General features: G+C 50.7%; 1 protein-coding gene across 1 annotated transcript; it reads right to left on the reverse strand.

Annotated features, from left to right (window-relative positions):
* Positions 1-1436: 1436 nt before the first annotated feature.
* Positions 1437-16657, reverse strand: ESYT1 (extended synaptotagmin 1). Its single transcript, XM_036250879.1, has 31 exons — positions 16199-16657; positions 14576-14617; positions 14251-14385; positions 14052-14125; positions 13854-13926; positions 13605-13694; positions 13374-13429; positions 12623-12746; positions 12358-12534; positions 12151-12233; positions 11793-11841; positions 11587-11673; positions 11395-11487; positions 11096-11167; positions 10532-10618; positions 9838-9987; positions 9370-9525; positions 9069-9245; positions 8819-8901; positions 8651-8699; positions 8454-8543; positions 8231-8326; positions 7859-7930; positions 7678-7764; positions 3619-3759; positions 3346-3500; positions 3142-3240; positions 2927-3058; positions 2743-2848; positions 2481-2530; positions 1437-2284 (listed from the first exon to the last, which is right to left on the reverse strand). Exons 1-31 carry the CDS (start codon positions 16592-16594, stop codon positions 2245-2247), a joined length of 3321 nt encoding a protein of 1106 aa, XP_036106772.1. The 5' UTR covers positions 16595-16657; the 3' UTR covers positions 1437-2244.
* Between the last annotated feature and the right edge of the window lie 440 nt (positions 16658-17097).

Here is a 17097-nt window from a genome sequence, read left to right on the forward strand (position 1 = left end):
GAGGCACATCGATCTGTGGCCTCCCACACAAGCCCCAAACAGGGCCAGGGATTGAACCTGCAACCTAGGTACATGCCCTTGACCAGGAATCGAACCCGTGATCCCTTTGTGTATGGAATGACACTCTAACCACTGAACCACACAGGCCAGGGCTCAAGGGTGCTTCTTAAAATCACACATTGCAAGATCCCTGGTTATATCAGCTAAAGCCAACTAGAGCAGCAGGCCTTGGGCTACATGCCTAATACCAAATATGTCAGAGTCCTTAGAAATATAAGTTCTTCTGTCCTGTGTTTTTGGGATTCCCCCTCAGTTTCTGGATCAAGGGGAGGGCAACTGAGACCTCTTGCTTATGGCTAACACTTGGAATTCTCTGAAGTTTATAGAAAGGAAGTAGAATGGCAGAAGGACCAGCAATGATTACAGAGGAGTTATTAAAAAATAAAACAGGAGCCCTGGCCTGTTTGGCTCAGCAGTTAGAGCGTCAGCCTGTGGTTCAGAGAGACTCTGGGTTCGGTTCCCGCTAAGGGCATCGAACTGCACCTCAGTTGCAGTTTGTCCCCAGCCCCGGTTGGGGTCATGCGGGAGGCAGCGATGTGTCCCTTTCATGTTGATGTTTCTCTCTCCCTCCCACTCTATCTGAACAAAAAAATGGAAAAATGTCCTCAGGTGAGGATAAAAAAAAATAAAACAGGATCTGAGTTAGTAGGTGGCGTGGAGTTTTTCAGCCTTTGCTAATTAGGTGAATTTTTACAACTTGTGGAACTGAGTTTAGTCCCCCACCCCAGCCTTACCTCTACCCCAGTGGACAGCACCCTCAATTTTATGTTCTTCCAGAGATGATAACGCTCCCCTGAAGCAGTTATGAAATCTCCAAGTTCCTATTCCAGTGACCGTTTTCAGTAGTTCACTCTTCCTCCATCTCACTCTGGTTTGTAGGACGGAGAGCGCAGCTTCTACAGCTTGCATTTTAGGAGGGTCCCGAAAGGAGCAGAGTTCAAGGTGAGCGGATCTGAATGGGTATACAATGCTCGTTTAGCTGCCCATCAGGTGGGCCTGAAGTCTTTTTGGTTATAGGTAAACATACTACTGAGACACTCTGTGAGCTTGTGCTAAGACACAGCTTCCAGGTTCACTGGGTTTGGGAATCCTTTCCCTGGAAAGCCCATGAGATAATGGTCAGCAGACACGTTGGGTGGGGAACACGCTCATCACAGTGCCTGGGAGTGAATCTAACCAGAAACTCAGCAGCAGCTACTTCACACAAGTCCCTGGACCATTCGCAACAGAACCATCATTCTTGGTTGCTGCAACCACGGTAGGCTCTGACTAAGTAAACAGACATATTCTGTGAATTGAATAAAGGCTTTTGATACTTGGAATAAGCATCTGAGAGGTAGGCTGGATTCCCTGTCCTTAAGGAAAAGAGCCACAGCTGGTTTGAGTATGATGTTTAATTTAAGATACAGTGAATTGGCAGAGCTGGTACAAAACAAAAAGAGATTCAGTTCTAGTCAGTTAACAGCCTAGGCAAAAAAATTGGCCCTGTTGTTTTGAGTCCTCCAAAGCCCTCTGTACAGCACCAGCTAGAGGCTCCAAGAGTGATACCTGCTACTTGAAGGCTTGGATAGAAGTCAAGTGTTCCCAATTCCCAGAGTGAATCAGGAGACAGGCTGGCCCCAGTCACCATAGCAGGTATGGTTTTCAGTACAGGCTTGAGGAAGAGGGACAGAACTGGACATGGGAGCCTGGGTTGCTCTACATTCACTACATGCAGTGGTCCAAGAGGCTCAGAGCCTGAGTGGTTAGCCTATCAACCTTTCCACCCATGTGTTTTCCCTCCCTGTTTATGATAGGGAAGAGATGATTATTCAGTGAAAAAAAAAAAGATCTTTCCAAAAGTGTATTTGGCATAAGCTAATGCTAGTGCTGCCAGTGGTCAGGCACAGGCACAGAAGGCCCTGAGGAGCTGGGCGAAAAGGAGACTTTGCAGGCAGAGCAGGAATTAGTCAGCTCAGGTCCCTGCCCCAGGAGCCCAGAAAGATAAAGGCCATGCAGTAGAGAAAGGGTAACATATGGTTCTCCTCTTTGGTCAGGCAAAGGCCCTAGCATGGGCCTGGGAGGTGAGGGGGCAGAGGGGTGCAGGCTCTGCCCTCGGGCCCTAGCTTTTGGCTCATCACATTGAGGCGGTGATGCAGCAAGAGGCGAGGCAGAGACAGCAGTGAGGTTGTTAATCCCTTGCTCCTAGGAGCTGCCTTTGTCCTTGTCATCCATGAGGTCATACCTGTGGGAACAAGAAGAGAATACTTAGGAATAAAGTTGACTTTTGTGTCTTTTTATAAATGAGACATGCTCTAAGAGCTTTTATACTTCAGAGAATCAATGGTTCTCAGCTCAGTCTGCATCCTTTCCCTTCTTCCTATGACTGGGATTTCTCCTACTTGATATCTAGTGCCATCCCTGGCCCGTCAGATACTCACCACTGGGCTGCACCCTGGGAAAGGTCTATCTCAGCGAGGTCCAACTGCACCTGTGTTGGAGGACGGTAAAGGCAAAATGTTATTTTGATGGCTCCACAGACCATGTCCCATCATCACACTTCCTGGTCACAAACCAGTGCAGAGGTGATTGGGCCACCTCCCAAGTAATGTCACCTGGGGTGCTTCCTCCTTAACAGGGACTACAGCCTCAATACCAGCGGCTTTTAACTCACCTTTGCCCTGCCTGTGCTCAGCCTCTTACCTTCCCCAGGAGCTCACGTTCTCTTGACATGAAGGAGGAATTAGACTTCACAGAGATATCCAGCTTTCGCCGGAGGGCCTCATCCAGGGCCAGTTCCCACTCAAACCTGGGGAGGGACTGGATATTAGGGGCAGTTGTCCTTCTGAAACCTGCCATCTCTCTACCTGAATGCCCACTGACTGACCGTTCATTGAATTCAGGATTTAGGGTCCTCTTCTTCTGTGAGGTCTTCCTCTTGGTGCTTCGGTTCTTGTCTGGCAGTAGCAAGAGTGACACATAGGGGTCAGGGGGATCCCGTCCATTCTGTCGAAGGGACCTGCAAAGGGAAGATGAAGGTGATAACGCAACATAAGGGGAGGGGCGGAGAGAACTTGAAGGATCAGACAGATGGGCTCTCACCGGCAGCTGTGAACGATGCTGACGAGCTTCCGTTCTTCACTGTAGTACCAAACAGTCAGTTTCACCTGGCCCAGAGGCCCAGCTGGAGCCTCAAGGGGACTGTGGAGAGAGGGAGTAGGTCTGGGAGAAGGCAGTACCTAGGGAACCTACAGCTCATCCTTTATATTTCCTGGCTGCACCCATCTTTCCATCCCAGTCCTTTACCTGTCACCGTGTGCCAGGCGCTGCCGGAGCTCTGGGGCCGAGGAGGTGGTGTGAGGCAGTCCCACCCAGGCCTCCAGTTCGTCACTCACCGAGGAGGAGCTGTAGCTGTGGCTGTGGCTATGAGCTTCCACTCCTGAGTGCTGGGACACCAGGATCTAGGAGGGCAAGAAAGCTGTGAGCTGGACAGAATTCTGCTTCACTACCTCGCAGGGAGGATGCAGCCCGGTGTTCCCGCCCACGCTCCCCCTCTGCCCACCATCTCCTGGCACTCACCCCTAGCTGTGCCCTCAGCAGCACCTGCCCTTGACCACTGCTGAGTGTGAACCAGCGGTCCACGAAGAGTCGGTCAGCCCCAAGGAGCTCCGAGATGGGCAGGGATAGTGAGCCCAACGCACCAGTCCCCTCACCCCGAACCTGTGGAGCAACAGCACTGTGATAAAAAGATAAAGGATTTGCCCTGGCCACCGTGGCTCAGCGGTTAGACTGTCAGCCTGTGGACAAAAGAGTCTCGGATTCAATTCCTGGTCAAAGGCACATACCTGGGTTGTGGGTTCGATCCCCCATCCTGGTCTGGGTGTGTGCAGGAGGCAACCAACCAATGTGTCTCTCTCACATCTATGTTTCTCCCTCTCTCCCTCTACCCAACCTCCTCTGCTCTAAAAAAAAAAAAAAATCAATGGAGCCCTGGCCGGTTTGGCTCAGCGGTTAGAGCGTCAGCCTGCGGTCTGGAGAGACCGGGGTTCGGTTCCCACTAAGGGCACGGCACATGCCTTGGTTGCAGTTTGTCCCCGGCCCTGATTGGGTCGTGTGGGTGGCGACCACTCGATGTGTCCCTTTCACGTCGATGTTTCTCTTTCTCTCCCTCCCTCCCACTCTATCTGAACAAAATATCAAGAAAAGATGTCCTTGGGTGAGGATTAAAAAAAAAAAATCAATGGAAAAAATATCCTCATGTGAGTAATAACAAAACAAAACAAAAAAAGATAATGGATTTAATCCTACTGTTCTAGGTCCAAATGCTTGGACTCTTGAGTGGTTCTGGCGAGAGGCTCTCCTTTGTGAAGGGCAGGGAAGCCCTACAACAGTTGTAGGTCCTGCCATTCCCTTCTTTTCTTAACCAGAGTAGATTATACTATCTGTATGTCCTAAGCTTTCATAAATTATACCAGTAATATTTGCACAGAGGGAGAACAGTAAAAATGGAATCAAATTTATTATTTTTATTTATTTTTTTATTATTTTTTTAATCCTCACCCAAGGACATTTTCCATTTTTTGTTCAGATAGAGGGAGGAAGAGAGAGAGAGAAACATCGATGTGAAAGGGATACATCGAGTGGCTGCCACCCACACAACCCAACCACAGCCGGGGACAAACTGCAACCGAGGTACATGCCCTTAGTGGGAACTGAACCTGGGTCTCTCTGGACTGCAGGCTGACATTCTAACCTCTGAGCCGAACCGGCCAGGGCTATTTTTTTTTTTTTAATATGTTTTTATTGATTTTTTTTTAGAGAGAGAGGAAGGGAGAGAAGGATAGAAACATCAAATGTGAGGGAGAAACATCCATAGGCTGCCTCCTGCACACTCCCTACTTGGGTATCAGGCCCGCAACCCGGCACATACCCTACAGGGAATCGAACCGGGACCTCTCAGTTCATGTGCCAACACTCAGTCCACTGAGCCACACCAGCTGGGCTGGAATTAAATTTAAAGTAAATGTTTTCTGCCCATTCAACCCCCATTTCCATACTCTAAATGTTAACAACCTTTAAAACCTTCCTGTTTCTTTTATTCTAACATAATTCTAACTAATATGACTATATCTCTATTTCATGATTTGGCAGCTTTGATACCCACTGATTCCTTGCTATTCACAACAAGGAACTGAGCTCATTTACATCTCTACCTCTGCTAGTTAATAGTTACATTATATTAAATTCTATTGTTTTGCCCTGGCCAGTTTGGCTCAGTGGTTAGGGTGTTGTCCTGCGGACCAGAGAGTCCCGGGTTCGGTTGCTACTAAGGGCACATACCTTGGTTGCAGTTTGTTCCTGGCCCCAACCCCTGTTGGGGTCCTGTGGGTGGCAACCACTTGATGTGTCTCTTACATCGATGTTCCTCTCTCTCTCTTCCTTCCTCTCTCCCTCCCGCTCTATCTGAAGATAAATGCAAAAAAATAAAATAGCCCTGGCCGGTTTGGCTCAGCGGTTAGAGCGTCAGCCTGTGGTCCAGAGAGACCCGGGTTCGGTTTCCGCTAAGGGCATGTACCTCGGTTGCAGTTTGTCCCCGGCCCTGGTTGGGTCGTGTGGGTGGCGGCCACTCAATGTGTCCCTTTCACATCGATGTTTCTCTCTCTTCCTCTCTCTCCTTCCCGCTCTATCTGAGTGAAAAATGGAAAAATGTCCTCGGGTGAGGATTAAAACATAAATAAATAAATAAATAAATAAATAAATAAATAAATAAATTCCACTGTTTCTATTCATGTAATTCTCTACTTATTATTCTATCAACTTTAGAAGGTCTCTGATGACCCCCCAGAGGAAGTCGGCACTCCTGTACTACCTTCCACCTGTCCTGCCCCTGCCTCCCAACCGCCTCACCTTCTGTTCACCTGAAACCCACTGATACCTGGTTTCTACTCCTTTTATCCCACTGAAGTTGCTACAATAATCAGCAACCTCCTAGTTTTCAAAGCCAATGAATAATTTTCAATAATCTGATTTTTACCTCTCCTCAACATCTGGCCACTTCCTATGTTTTGAAACACTCTTCTTTTGGTATCTGTAACCCACTCTTTCCTGGTGAGTGTCCCACTACCCTGGCTATACTGCAGGCCCTTGGAGAGCTCTTCTTCCTCCATCTGCCCTTTCGTTGTTACAGTGCCCAGCATGTCCATCCTTTGTCTTCTTTTCTTTCTTTTATCCTCACCTGAGGACATTTTTCCATTTTTTGTTCAGATAGAATGGGAGGGAGAGAGAGGAAGAGAGAGAGAAACATCTATGTGAAATAGACACATCGAGTGGCTGCCACCCGCACAACTAACCAGGGCCGGGGACAAACTGCAACCGAGGTACTGTGTCCTTAGCGGGAACCGAACCCGGGTCTCTCTGGACCGCAGGCTGACGCTCTAACCGCTCAGCCAAACTGGCCAGGGATCTTTCTTTTTTTTTAATCCTCACCTGAGGACATTTTTGCATTTATCTTCAAATAGAGTGGGAGGGAGAAAGAGAGAAACATCGACGTGAGAGAGACACATCGAGTGGCTGCCACCCACACAACCCCAACCGGGGCCGGGGACAAACTGCAACCAAGGTACATGACCTTAGTGGAAACTGAACCCGGGTCTCTCTGGTCCGCAGGCCGACGCTCTAACCACTGAGAAAAACTGGACAGGATCTTTGTCTTCTTTTCACTCTCTACATGCCCTAAGAGGTCTCACTCACACTCATGGTGACAGTTGCTACCTGTTGCTTGCTTAGGATACTAAAAGAAGAGGGAGAGGGAGGAACAGCCTCGTAGGCCACAGAGCTACCTCCTGGATGGCTGTCCCCCCTCGGATGTCTCTCTGAGATCTCAAGTTAAAAAACTTCTGCTCTGTGCCTTCCCCGTCTTGTCAATGGCAGCTTTACCTGTCCAGCCACCCAGGCTAGAAAGCCAGGAGTTAGCATGAGGCTGTTCCTTGTTCCCCCTCCCTCTCCACGTCAAAATAACCACTAAACACCACCCGGCTTTTGTCACTTCTTGCTTCAGTTACTCTATTAATAATCTTTTAACTGATCTACCTGCCCCCAGTGTTGTCCATACTTGATCTTCCTAAAGTACAATCTGAATATTACCTCTCATTCCTTCATGTTTCCCTATGCCTTTAAGATAAAATCCAAATTCTTAGCATAATATTCAATCTGTCACCTTGCTCCTGCCTGCCTGTCTAGTCTGTAATTTGCCTTCTTTTTCCTCCAGTCTTTTCTCAGACTGAAGACTTTTCCTGCCCTTCTTTTCCTGGTCAGAGCCTATTTACCCTTGAACTCAGGAATGTCTAAGAATGCCTTTCTTACACCTCTACTGTTTCCCCTCTTCTGAGTTAGAACCCTTCTTTTCTTCCCCCCAGTGCCACTCTTCAGTAGTTATCAGTCTGGAAGTATTCTCTGGTTATTTTTCTTCCAAAAGAGAGTGTGAGCTCCACAGAGATGAGAACTAGCTCTTTTATCTCTCCAGATGCCCTGTGCCCAGAGGCTGCACAGCTCAGGGCTCATAGCACTGGCCTCATAAATGCCCTGGGCCTGGCCCACGACTGGAATCTGCAAAATGTTTGTAGAACGAACTGATAGTACCTGCAACTCCAGGCTCGCAGTGTTTGGTCTCCTGATGAGAAAGGAGGTACTCTCATCCCAGATGGGGGCTGAAGTCTGAGAAACAGTCTGGTGGAGACAAGAGGTGATGAGCAGTGGTTGATAGTCTCTCCTCCACTCCCCTTATCCCTCCCTTTCTTATCCCTACAGCATTTCCTAATACCTTAGTTTTATGAGAAGTATCTCCCACAGTGATAACAGCGTAAGGGCTGGGAGGCTTGGTACCCTTTCGGAGCTAGAAAGAGAATATTGTGTTCAAATAGTAAATATTTAGTAAGACTTGTCTTAAATTAAGAGCAAGTTAGGCAGATTCCCCCACCCCCCTCACAAATTATATCCATAGCCAGTGGTCATGTCCCCATTATCACTTAACAGCCGCCACCCTCCTTGGACAGACAATTCTTCCCACCCCAGTACCACCCTGGGAAAGAGAGGAATTTGGAATTTACTATTATCCCCCAAATACTAGGAACATCCAAACCTGAGGGAAGTGGAAGGAGGGCCAGAGAGCTATGGGGTGTCGGGGAGAGCTCACCGGCAGGTCCTCAGCCCGCTCCACATAGACGGACAGCAGGGCCGCCGCCAGCTCTGCACTCTTCTGAGTCTGGATCAAACTGTTCACCTGCAGCACCTGGGGGAGGACACATGGGGTTGGGGAGTAGTGACTAACATCCTGGGGCCTGGTGTATACCTTAAAATCAGAAGCGTTCATCTTGACCCCTCTGTGGTCCCTTCCTTCCTCATGTAGCCTTCCTTACCTCCTCTAACTCAGCAACAGTGGGACGGGGGGTCAGACGCTCCAGACGCAAGTGCAGGCGGCCAGATGGGACATCCTCCAGGGTCAGCCACTGTGGCGGCAGGCAGGGTTAAAATTTGGGGGTTTGGGGACAGAGGGACTATAAGAATGAGACGAGTCAAAATCAGGAGGGACTGTTGATTATAATTCCATACTCACCTCATCAAGGAAGCCACTGTTTAGGACGGCCGTGAGACTCACTTTACATCTGTAAAAGAGAAAGATTAAGCCAAAGGTCAGAGTCAAGTCTCTGTCTCCCTGAGGCCAGACTTCCAAGGCCTACAAGAGGCTCAGCCTGTTTCCCCTGCTGGACTCCTACCCTCTCACCTGCCCAGAAAGTCATCCTTGTCCAGGTCCTTGTCAAAAACCTCAACCTCTAGCTCTTGACCTGGAATTGATGTGACAATCACCTAGTGGGAGAAAATAGTGCAAAGAGGGATTTTCTCCTTTTCTTCTCCAAATGACTAGAACCCCCTCCATTCAATCAACTGAACCCCAGAGCTTCTTTGGACCACTCTCAGATATAGGGGGAAGAATGGGACAGGACTGGGAGGAGTCCTAGCCACTCAATTCTGACCTCAAAAACCTCATTCCAGCGGGGATTGAGATCTTCCCGAACAACACGGCTCCGGAAGCTTCGTCCTGCCAGCTTTAGTTTGACATAGGGGTCTGACTTGCCCTTCACCAATCCCCCCAAGAAACGATCTTTGGCAATCAGGTCCTGGGCCTCTAATACATGGATCCGAAGAACATTCTGCAAAAAGGGACAGACATAGGCACCAGACGGCAGTCAAAGAGAGAGACCTGTCAGAACCAGCCCTGAAACAGGCCTTGCACATGTAAAAACAGATCCTAGTCCTTTCCAGATATAGACTCACCTCAGTCCCAAAGTGACTGTCAGGAGTAGTATGACAGGGTCGAGGTTGGGCATCCACACTGCTGCCTGGCTGGGGACTCTCGCTGTCCAGGTCCGAAGCACCAGCGGTACCAGGCACAGCGGGGAAGCGCACTTCTGATGAATCCAAGTACAAGATCTGGGAGGGTAGTGTGATTGCGCATGAAAGAAGTGCAGCTAGCCACCAGGGGGAGGTATGTGGGGAGTCGGGGGCAGAGCAGGGGCTATAATGGGGAAACCAGGTGCCCATCTTGTTTGGCTCATCTCTGTGGGTTTCCCTCCACACTCAGCCTATTCATATACCATGTCTTCCCCTGGATCTATAAACATTTTTTTGTGTGCCTGCTAGGTGCTTCCACATATACTCGCTCATTTAATCTTAGAGGGTCCCCTTTCCTTACTCTTAATACCAAGACTCTCCCACACCCTCGGCACTTGAGCCACTCCATACCCTCATAACCAGTTTCATGTAGAGCCTAGAGTTTGGGCCAGAGCTGCTGAGCTGGAACCACTGGTCCAGGGTGAGTTCAGAGGCAGTCAGCAGGCGAGCCAGAGGCAGGGTCAGTGCCCCTAAAGTCAGTGCCCTGGAGTCATCCTTCACCTATAGGCACAGAGAAGGAGATGTAGGAAAGAGATATTGAGGAAAAGGGAGGCATCCTGGAGAAATTATAATATGGCAGCAGCTTCATTTTCTCTATAGACATTATGCTACTTTGGGCCATCTTTTCTGTTCCCATTACCTGAAAAGTTCTCATTCTCTTCTCTGCCTATTTAAATTCTCCTTATCCTTCAAGGCCCACATAAATAGAAAAATATCCTTGGGCCCTAGCTGGTTTGGAGTGTCAGCCCGCAGACCAAAGAGTCACGGGTTCGATTCCAGTCAGGGGCATGTACCTTGGTTGTGGTTAGTCCCAGGCCCTGGTCAGGGTCGTGCGGGAGGCAGCCAGTCGATGTGTGTGTGTGTGTGTCTCTCTCCCTCCCTCCCTCCGTCCCTCCCTCCTACTCTATCTGAAGATAAATGGAAAAATATCCTCAGGTGAGGATTTAAAAAAAAAGATCAAAGGAGAACACGGAGAAAAGAAATGGTACAGAGCTGAGAGGGCAGAGTAGGGTACTCAGGAGGGCTGAACAGATGATTATCTTACCTGTACATCGAGCTCCTGGCTTTGAGGGTCTTGAAGGAAGAATCGGAAGGCCTCCTCCCATACTGGGCAGTTGTTGTTGTAGACAGCCTGGAGATGTGCAGGATTAAGGGTATATGACACAAATTTTTTAACCAGTCACCCCAATAAATTAAAAAACAACAACAAAAAATGCCCTGGCTGGTGTGTCTCCATGGTTAGAGTGTCAGCCCACACACTGAAGGGTTGCGGGTTCGATTTCCAGTCAAGGGCATGTACCTGGGTTGCAGGTTCAATCCCTGGCCCTGGTTGGGGCACGTGTGGGAGGCAACCAATTGATGTCTCTCTCTCTCTCTCTTTTTCCCTCTCCCTCCCTTACATTCTCTCTAAAAAATCAGTGGGAAAAAACATCCTTGGGTGAGGATTAACAAAATTAAAAGGTATATGTCACAGTGCCATTTCTGTTTCTCAAGAAAGTCCTTGTCATTATAGGCTTTCCAAAGGGGAAACTTCATCCCAAGAACAGTTCTCCCTCCCCCCAGCCCCACACACAAATGACACTTTCCACAATGATATCCTAGCCCTCACCTTGCTCTCCTGGGTCACATCCTGAATTGACAGTTGTACCATGGGGTTGGGTTCCTTGTTCCCCTTCTTCAGCTGTGGGGGGTAGAATTCAGAAGTCACTATCATAGGTGTTTGTGTTTTTGTTTCAGTGAAAGAAGGTGGACTCTGTTCAGAAGCTTTTCCTTGGGGTGGCTGATCCCCTCCTTGGGACCCTTGTGTTACACGTGACTGCTTCTGGAGCAGAGCAGGCGGGGGCCGGGAGGGTGTGGGAATGCTGCTCCAAGGCTCCCTGTTCACCTGCCCTCAGAAGCCACACTCACAGGAAGATCCTGGGCCCGATCCAGATACACAACTAAGATGGCAGCTGACGGGGGCTCTGGTCGGGAGGAGACGCCTCGATTCCACTGCAGAACCTGCAGGGGTGGCAGTAGTCAGACCTTAGTCCCTACAGTCCCCTATACTTCCAGGCTCCTATTTCTCCCCTGCCATCTCCCTGCTACCATGTCGGTTACCTCCTCCAGTTTTTCTGCATCTGGCAAAAGTGACAGCCATTCTAGCCTTAAGTGGACTTGGCCTTGCCCGCCCTGTAGAGGGAACCACTGAAGGAAGAAGTAGAAGAAAGTGAGATATAGTAGAGATCAGCCTCGTCCTCACCAATGTAGCAACTTTTCTGCTGAATGGGCGAGACCACCCCCACCTTCCTCTCCTCTTAACTTACATCATCCAGTACTCCAGCCTGTAACACCTTCCCTACATCCAGCTTCATTCTGGCGGCGGGGGTGGGGGTGGGGGGGGAGAGGGAATAAACGGGAACATTGTCATTAGTAGCACGTCACTGGCCTTCCACTCACCCACCCAGAAGTAACTGGCAGATCTGACTCCCTTCTCCTGACACTCAGGAGAGGACTGTGTGTGATGCACGAGCATGTATGTGCCTGTGTGTGACTTGGGGGCGAGGGATGGGAGGTTGGGAAGGAAGCTGATACACAATTCCCAGGCCTGGAAAAGGATTATAATTACCTTGGTGACCCTGCTAGCACTGGGGTTTTAGAATCCTAGCATGGACAAAGTCCTACCTGCCCAGAAAGTCATCTTTGTCTGGATCCTTGTCAAACACCTCCACCTCAACCTCCTGACCTGGGACCTCATGTACTATCACCTGAAGAGCACAGGGAATAAGGGTCTCATGGGCTGCGGCTGTGAGGATCACCCAATCAGCATCTTCTCTCACAACCTTCCAAGGCCTCCCCATTTCACACAGCCCCACTCCTCAGCTCTCCCACCTCATAAGTCTCTCCCCACTGGGGGTTGAGCTCCTCATCGATGACACGACTGCAGAATGTCTGGGTGCCCACTCGCACAATTGCATAGGGATCTGACTTGCCCTCAATCAGGCCCTTCACATATTTGTCCTTGGAGCTGAGCCCTCGAGCAGCCAGCAGGTGAATCCGAATAATGCCCTGAGGGTAGGAATCAGATAGTGAGAAGGGAAGGGCCTAGCACAGGGTTCCTAAAAGAAGGATGTACTTAATGGGGAACAGGCCATACCCTGGGAAGAGGGGAACGCAACTGAGCCACATCGTGAAGGTCAGGCACAAGGGGCACCAATAATCGGTTGGGCAACACAAGGAAGGCAGCGATGGAGTCCATGATCATGGTGTCAGAGAGTGAGCTGAACGGGGGAGTATAAAAAGTGAGGGTGGCCCCAACTTATAATATTCCTGACCTCAACTATGTTTCCCACAACCAAGAGGCTTAAAGCTAGAAGGAAGTCTTTTCTTTTCTTCTTTTTTTCCCTAAATATGTTTTTTATTAATTTTAGAGAGAGAAACATCAATGTGAGAGAAACATTCATTGGCTGCCTCCTGCACATACCCTGACTGGGGATCGAACCCACAACCTGGGTATGTGCCCTGACTGGGAATCGAACCAGCAACCTTTCCATGTACAGAACAACGCTCAACCAACTGAGCCACACCGGCCAGGGCAGAGGAGGTCCTTTCTAGATCTTCTTCTTTGCTACTCTTCTACCCTAATTGCCCCCCTACTGCTCTATTCCTTCTTCTCTGCCATCCCAGCTCTTCTTTCTTTTTGCCCTGTTGAACAGTCTGCAGCCCTCTTCACTCTCTACCAAAATGCCTGTTCCCCCACAAAAGAAAAGTCACAGCATGGTACTTATTTCCCCACCTGGGCTCAAGGCTCCTGGAGGGTATCACTGCATCTTTTACTGCCCTATAACTCTTAACCCTAAAACCAGGCTGCAACACTTAGCAGGTACTTAATAAGCCCTTAAAGATACCTGAGTCCTGGGATATCCAGCAGGTTGGTCATTCCTGTCCAGTTGATATCTAGGGTCTGGAAGAAAAGAGCAGGGGGATCAGAAAAGAGCATATGGTCGTGTCCACTCAACAGTTGCCTGCATTCAGCCTTCTTGTCAATTCCCTCCTCCATTCCCCACAGCTGGCCACCCTCACCCTCCCAAACCTCTGTTTTCCCTGCTTCCCCATCCATCCTCAACATTTTTCCTTACCGGGCGTCGAATAAAGAACATCGACACAGCCCCCACGATAGGAAGGTCTCCTATAAGTGGCTCAAGAATCACTCGCAAGACACCGTGAAGCTGGGACAAGAAGAGATCAAAGCCTTTCCTTAGAAAAGGTGTTCTTTCCCTCCCCACACTTCCCCAGCCTTGGTTTTTCTAACCTCCCACTTTCCCATATCCAAGGAAATTTAGGGCAAAGGCTTCCTACTCTGGGGGCCCCCTTGACGTCTGCCCCACCTGCATGCCCTTGACTCCTGCTTTGCAGAAATATTTCTTCACTTCCACATCAATCTGTATATCACCTACATAGCTGGGGGTGGTGAGAAAGAGAATAAAAAAGGTTAGTACTAGGCTGAAATGGGGGTAGGTGGGGTAAAGTGTGAGTGACCAGGACCCTGTTGAATGGGAAATGGGAAGAGTGGTGAGTGGTGTTACCTGACGTTCAAGTCCAGCAGGATCTGTTTTTTGTTCTGACCAGGATGAACTTTAACTCCTAGGATGCGCAATGGCTAGAGAGAGATGAATTCTTGAGAGAGGGGGAAGGGAAAGGGAGGAGTACCTCAAGGCCCCCTGGGCCCCCCCTTTCCCTGTTACTTTCTCCTTCCTTCCATCACTTTCCCTCACACACACATACCTTTTCACCCAGTTCCACTCTTGTAAATGTAAATGTCTGCAAATGGGGGTTAGATCCTCGAACAGCTGGGGCCACAGTTTCAGCCAAAAGCTTCTCCATATACTGTCCCAGGAAGGGCCAGATCTGGGCCACAATCTGGGAGGAAAGGGGGCCAGTCATAGAAGAGCCCAGTCCTCTCTCGGAAGTCAAGTTCCTTCAGAATCCTCCCCACAGAGAGCACTGAGGTCTAGGCTGGGGCTAGAATTAAATGTGGCAGGGTCTGGCAAGAGGAAGGAACCCCATACACCCCTTATGAAAAATAAACATCAAGATAATCAACTCTCACCTTATTTAGCCATTCAGCCTTTTCCACATCTGGGAAGCTGACCTGGAGGTGGGAAAGGCAGAGAGAGTACTGAGCACACACTCCTGTGGTTTCCTACTAAGAGCTGGGGTTGAGATGCCCACAGACAAAAGGAAATGTAAGTGTGAGGGCTTCCTCACAGGGGTGGAGGGAGGGGCTGGGATGCCCTAAGGTTTCACAGGGTTTGGGGGCACTGAAGTCTCTTTGACAAAAGGAGCTCTATGGGTGTAGGCCACACTTAGTTGCTTTGTGGCTGGCCCAGAGATGTGAAATGACAGCTGCTGGGGCAGAGAGGAGGAGTGAGAAGGGCACATTCTTTCTGGAGGGGGAGGTCCTGCCAAGTCAGTTTGAGGAAGAAATTCTGGGATTGGAGAAGGGCTGGTTACTTTGTGCAGCCTTCCCTCCTCCCTGCCCAGGGGCTTCCACACGGGGAAAGTGAAAAGGGAAGCAGCGCCTTGAGTAAGGGAGGGACCAGGAGAGCTATTTAAGCCCTGGCCAGTTTTTTTTTGTTTTGTTTTGTTTTTTTTTTGTTCTTTGTTCCTTTTGATCAGTGTGACTCCTTTTATGGGAAAAGACACCTGTGCTTTATATTGGGGTTGGAGATAGAGTAGTTGCTTCTGGAGAATTAGTTTCCATGTAAGAGTAGGAAGAACAAAGGACAGTTGCTGCCTGGGCTACAAGTCCCGGAGGACCATTTCTCCCCCTTTCTCTTCTCCAATCCTGGGCCTGGGAAGCATGGCTAGTATCAACTTTGAGTCTTCTCTCCTGCCATTGTCCTCTAGACTGGCACCTCTGTTGGGAGGAGCAGGGAGGGAGGAGGAGTAAGGAGGGACTGGGTAACGGCTCTGTCTCTGCAAGGCCTGAGGGAAGGCTCCCTACCAAAGAAGAGGGGCAGAGAGATAAGGATCTGGGCCCTAACCAAGTGCGGCCCACAGTCCGGAAAAGGGTGGGGCCGGCCAGGGCGGTGGAGTGTGGGCTGAGGGCACTGCAGCAGTGGCACTCACCACTCCTCCCGCCCCCCCTCCTGGCACACCCGCCCTTCGCTCAGCAGAAGCCTGAGCTGCGTTGCTTCCTGGGTCCCCGGGGCTAGAAGGTGGCGACGGCCGGACGATCCGGCCAGGGGCAGGGGGCTCGGCTGGGCAGTGCTCCCCAGGCTGGGTCCCAGCGGGTCCCCAGGGATAAGAGCAGGAAAGGAGAGAAGAACCTTACAGCCTTGAAGTGGGGTGGGGGAAAGTCTTGCAGACAGGAGGGGCTGGAAGCCCTCTGAGCGGCTGCAGGAACCGGGATGCCCAGGAGCAGCAAAGGCATGAGCAGCACCATAAGCGAGTAGGGCTTGGCTAGGAGGGAGAGCCGCGGCTGTTAGCACTGCTCTTGCTCAAGCATAGAGCAAGAAGTCCAGACTCGGTGGAAGGATCGGGATCTGGGCGTGCAGAAAGGCGGGGGTGAGGGGGCAGTGGATAGTCAGTCCCAAGAGAAAGGCGGCTTGCTGGGCAAGAGGGGAAAGTATGGGCGGGGCCCATTGTCCCAAGCTGGGGAGCTGACTTAGACAGTGATGGAGAGCCAGAGGGGGCTATACTGCACTGCGGATTCAGAGTGGCCACTCACCCAGGCAGGTAGCTCTCGATGGCTCAAGTAAAGTGTCTCTGCCGTGAGCCTCTCCTCGTCGTCCAGCAGCTGCCGTGCTACTCGAAGGCTCCGTTCTTTCCCGTCGCGGACCCGGCGCCAGCCAAGGTAGAGGGCGAGGCCGAAAAGCACGAACCCCACGCTGAGTCCTGTTGCCCCGGCCAGGTACACCGGCACCAACACCAGCAACCGCCGTCCGAACGAAGTCAGCACCGCCAGGGCCTCCCCCGCCGCGCCTGGGCCGGCAGGTTGGTTTCCAGAACTCAGGTCTGGCTTTGTGCGCGCAGTGGGGGGCTGGTCTGGGGGGTCCGAGAGAGCAGAGGACTGGTCCTGGGGGCTGGGGCTGGGGCTGGAGCCGTCTCCAGGACAGCGCTCCATGGTGCTACCTCTGGGAGGACCCGCTGGAGGTTGCCTAGTCTGAAGACTGGCTCCCCACTAGCAAACCGTAAACCCCCAAATGGGGGAGGGGACTTCAAGCCACGCCCTTTATTTCTGATGGTTGGGGTAGGTCCGAGCCGCAGAGACCAAGGTGGAGTCAAAATGTCGAAACCCCGCCCCTCTTCCGCGGGAAGGGAGAGGGCTCAGGGGAGGCAGGACCTCTGATTGGAGCAGAGTGCCAAAAAGGGAGGTCTGAGACGCGGGAAAAGGAAGAAAGAGGCTAAGGAGCAGCATCAGACTGGTCCGAAAGAGAAGGCGGTGTGGTGTACCATTTAAACCGGAGAGGCGGGACCAGGAGCTCCCCCCACGTGGGATTGGACTGCCCGTGGCATGACGTCACGTAAGCCGCACCACCAATTAGTTTTTTAGAGCCGGAGTTGTGAAGTTGAGGGGTTGTGCAGGGTCAGGATTCCTTCCACTCCAGTTAACTTGGCAGGATTTGG

The sequence above is a fragment of the Molossus molossus genome, unplaced genomic scaffold (genome assembly GCF_014108415.1).
Source record: "Molossus molossus isolate mMolMol1 unplaced genomic scaffold, mMolMol1.p scaffold_m16_p_10, whole genome shotgun sequence".
NCBI lineage: Eukaryota > Metazoa > Chordata > Mammalia > Chiroptera > Molossidae > Molossus > Molossus molossus.

Coding starts and splice junctions, on each gene's coding strand:
- ESYT1 (XM_036250879.1), bottom strand. CDS start 16,594: ATGGAGCGCTGTCCTGGAGACGGCTCCAGCCCCAGCCCCAGCCCCCAG. Junction 12,234..12,357: donor AGTGGGGAGAGACTTATGAG/GTGGGAGAGCTG, acceptor TGTGCTCTTCAG/GTGATAGTACATGAGGTCCC. Junction 9,246..9,369: donor ACAGTCACTTTGGGACTGAG/GTGAGTCTATAT, acceptor CCCTTTTTGCAG/AATGTTCTTCGGATCCATGT.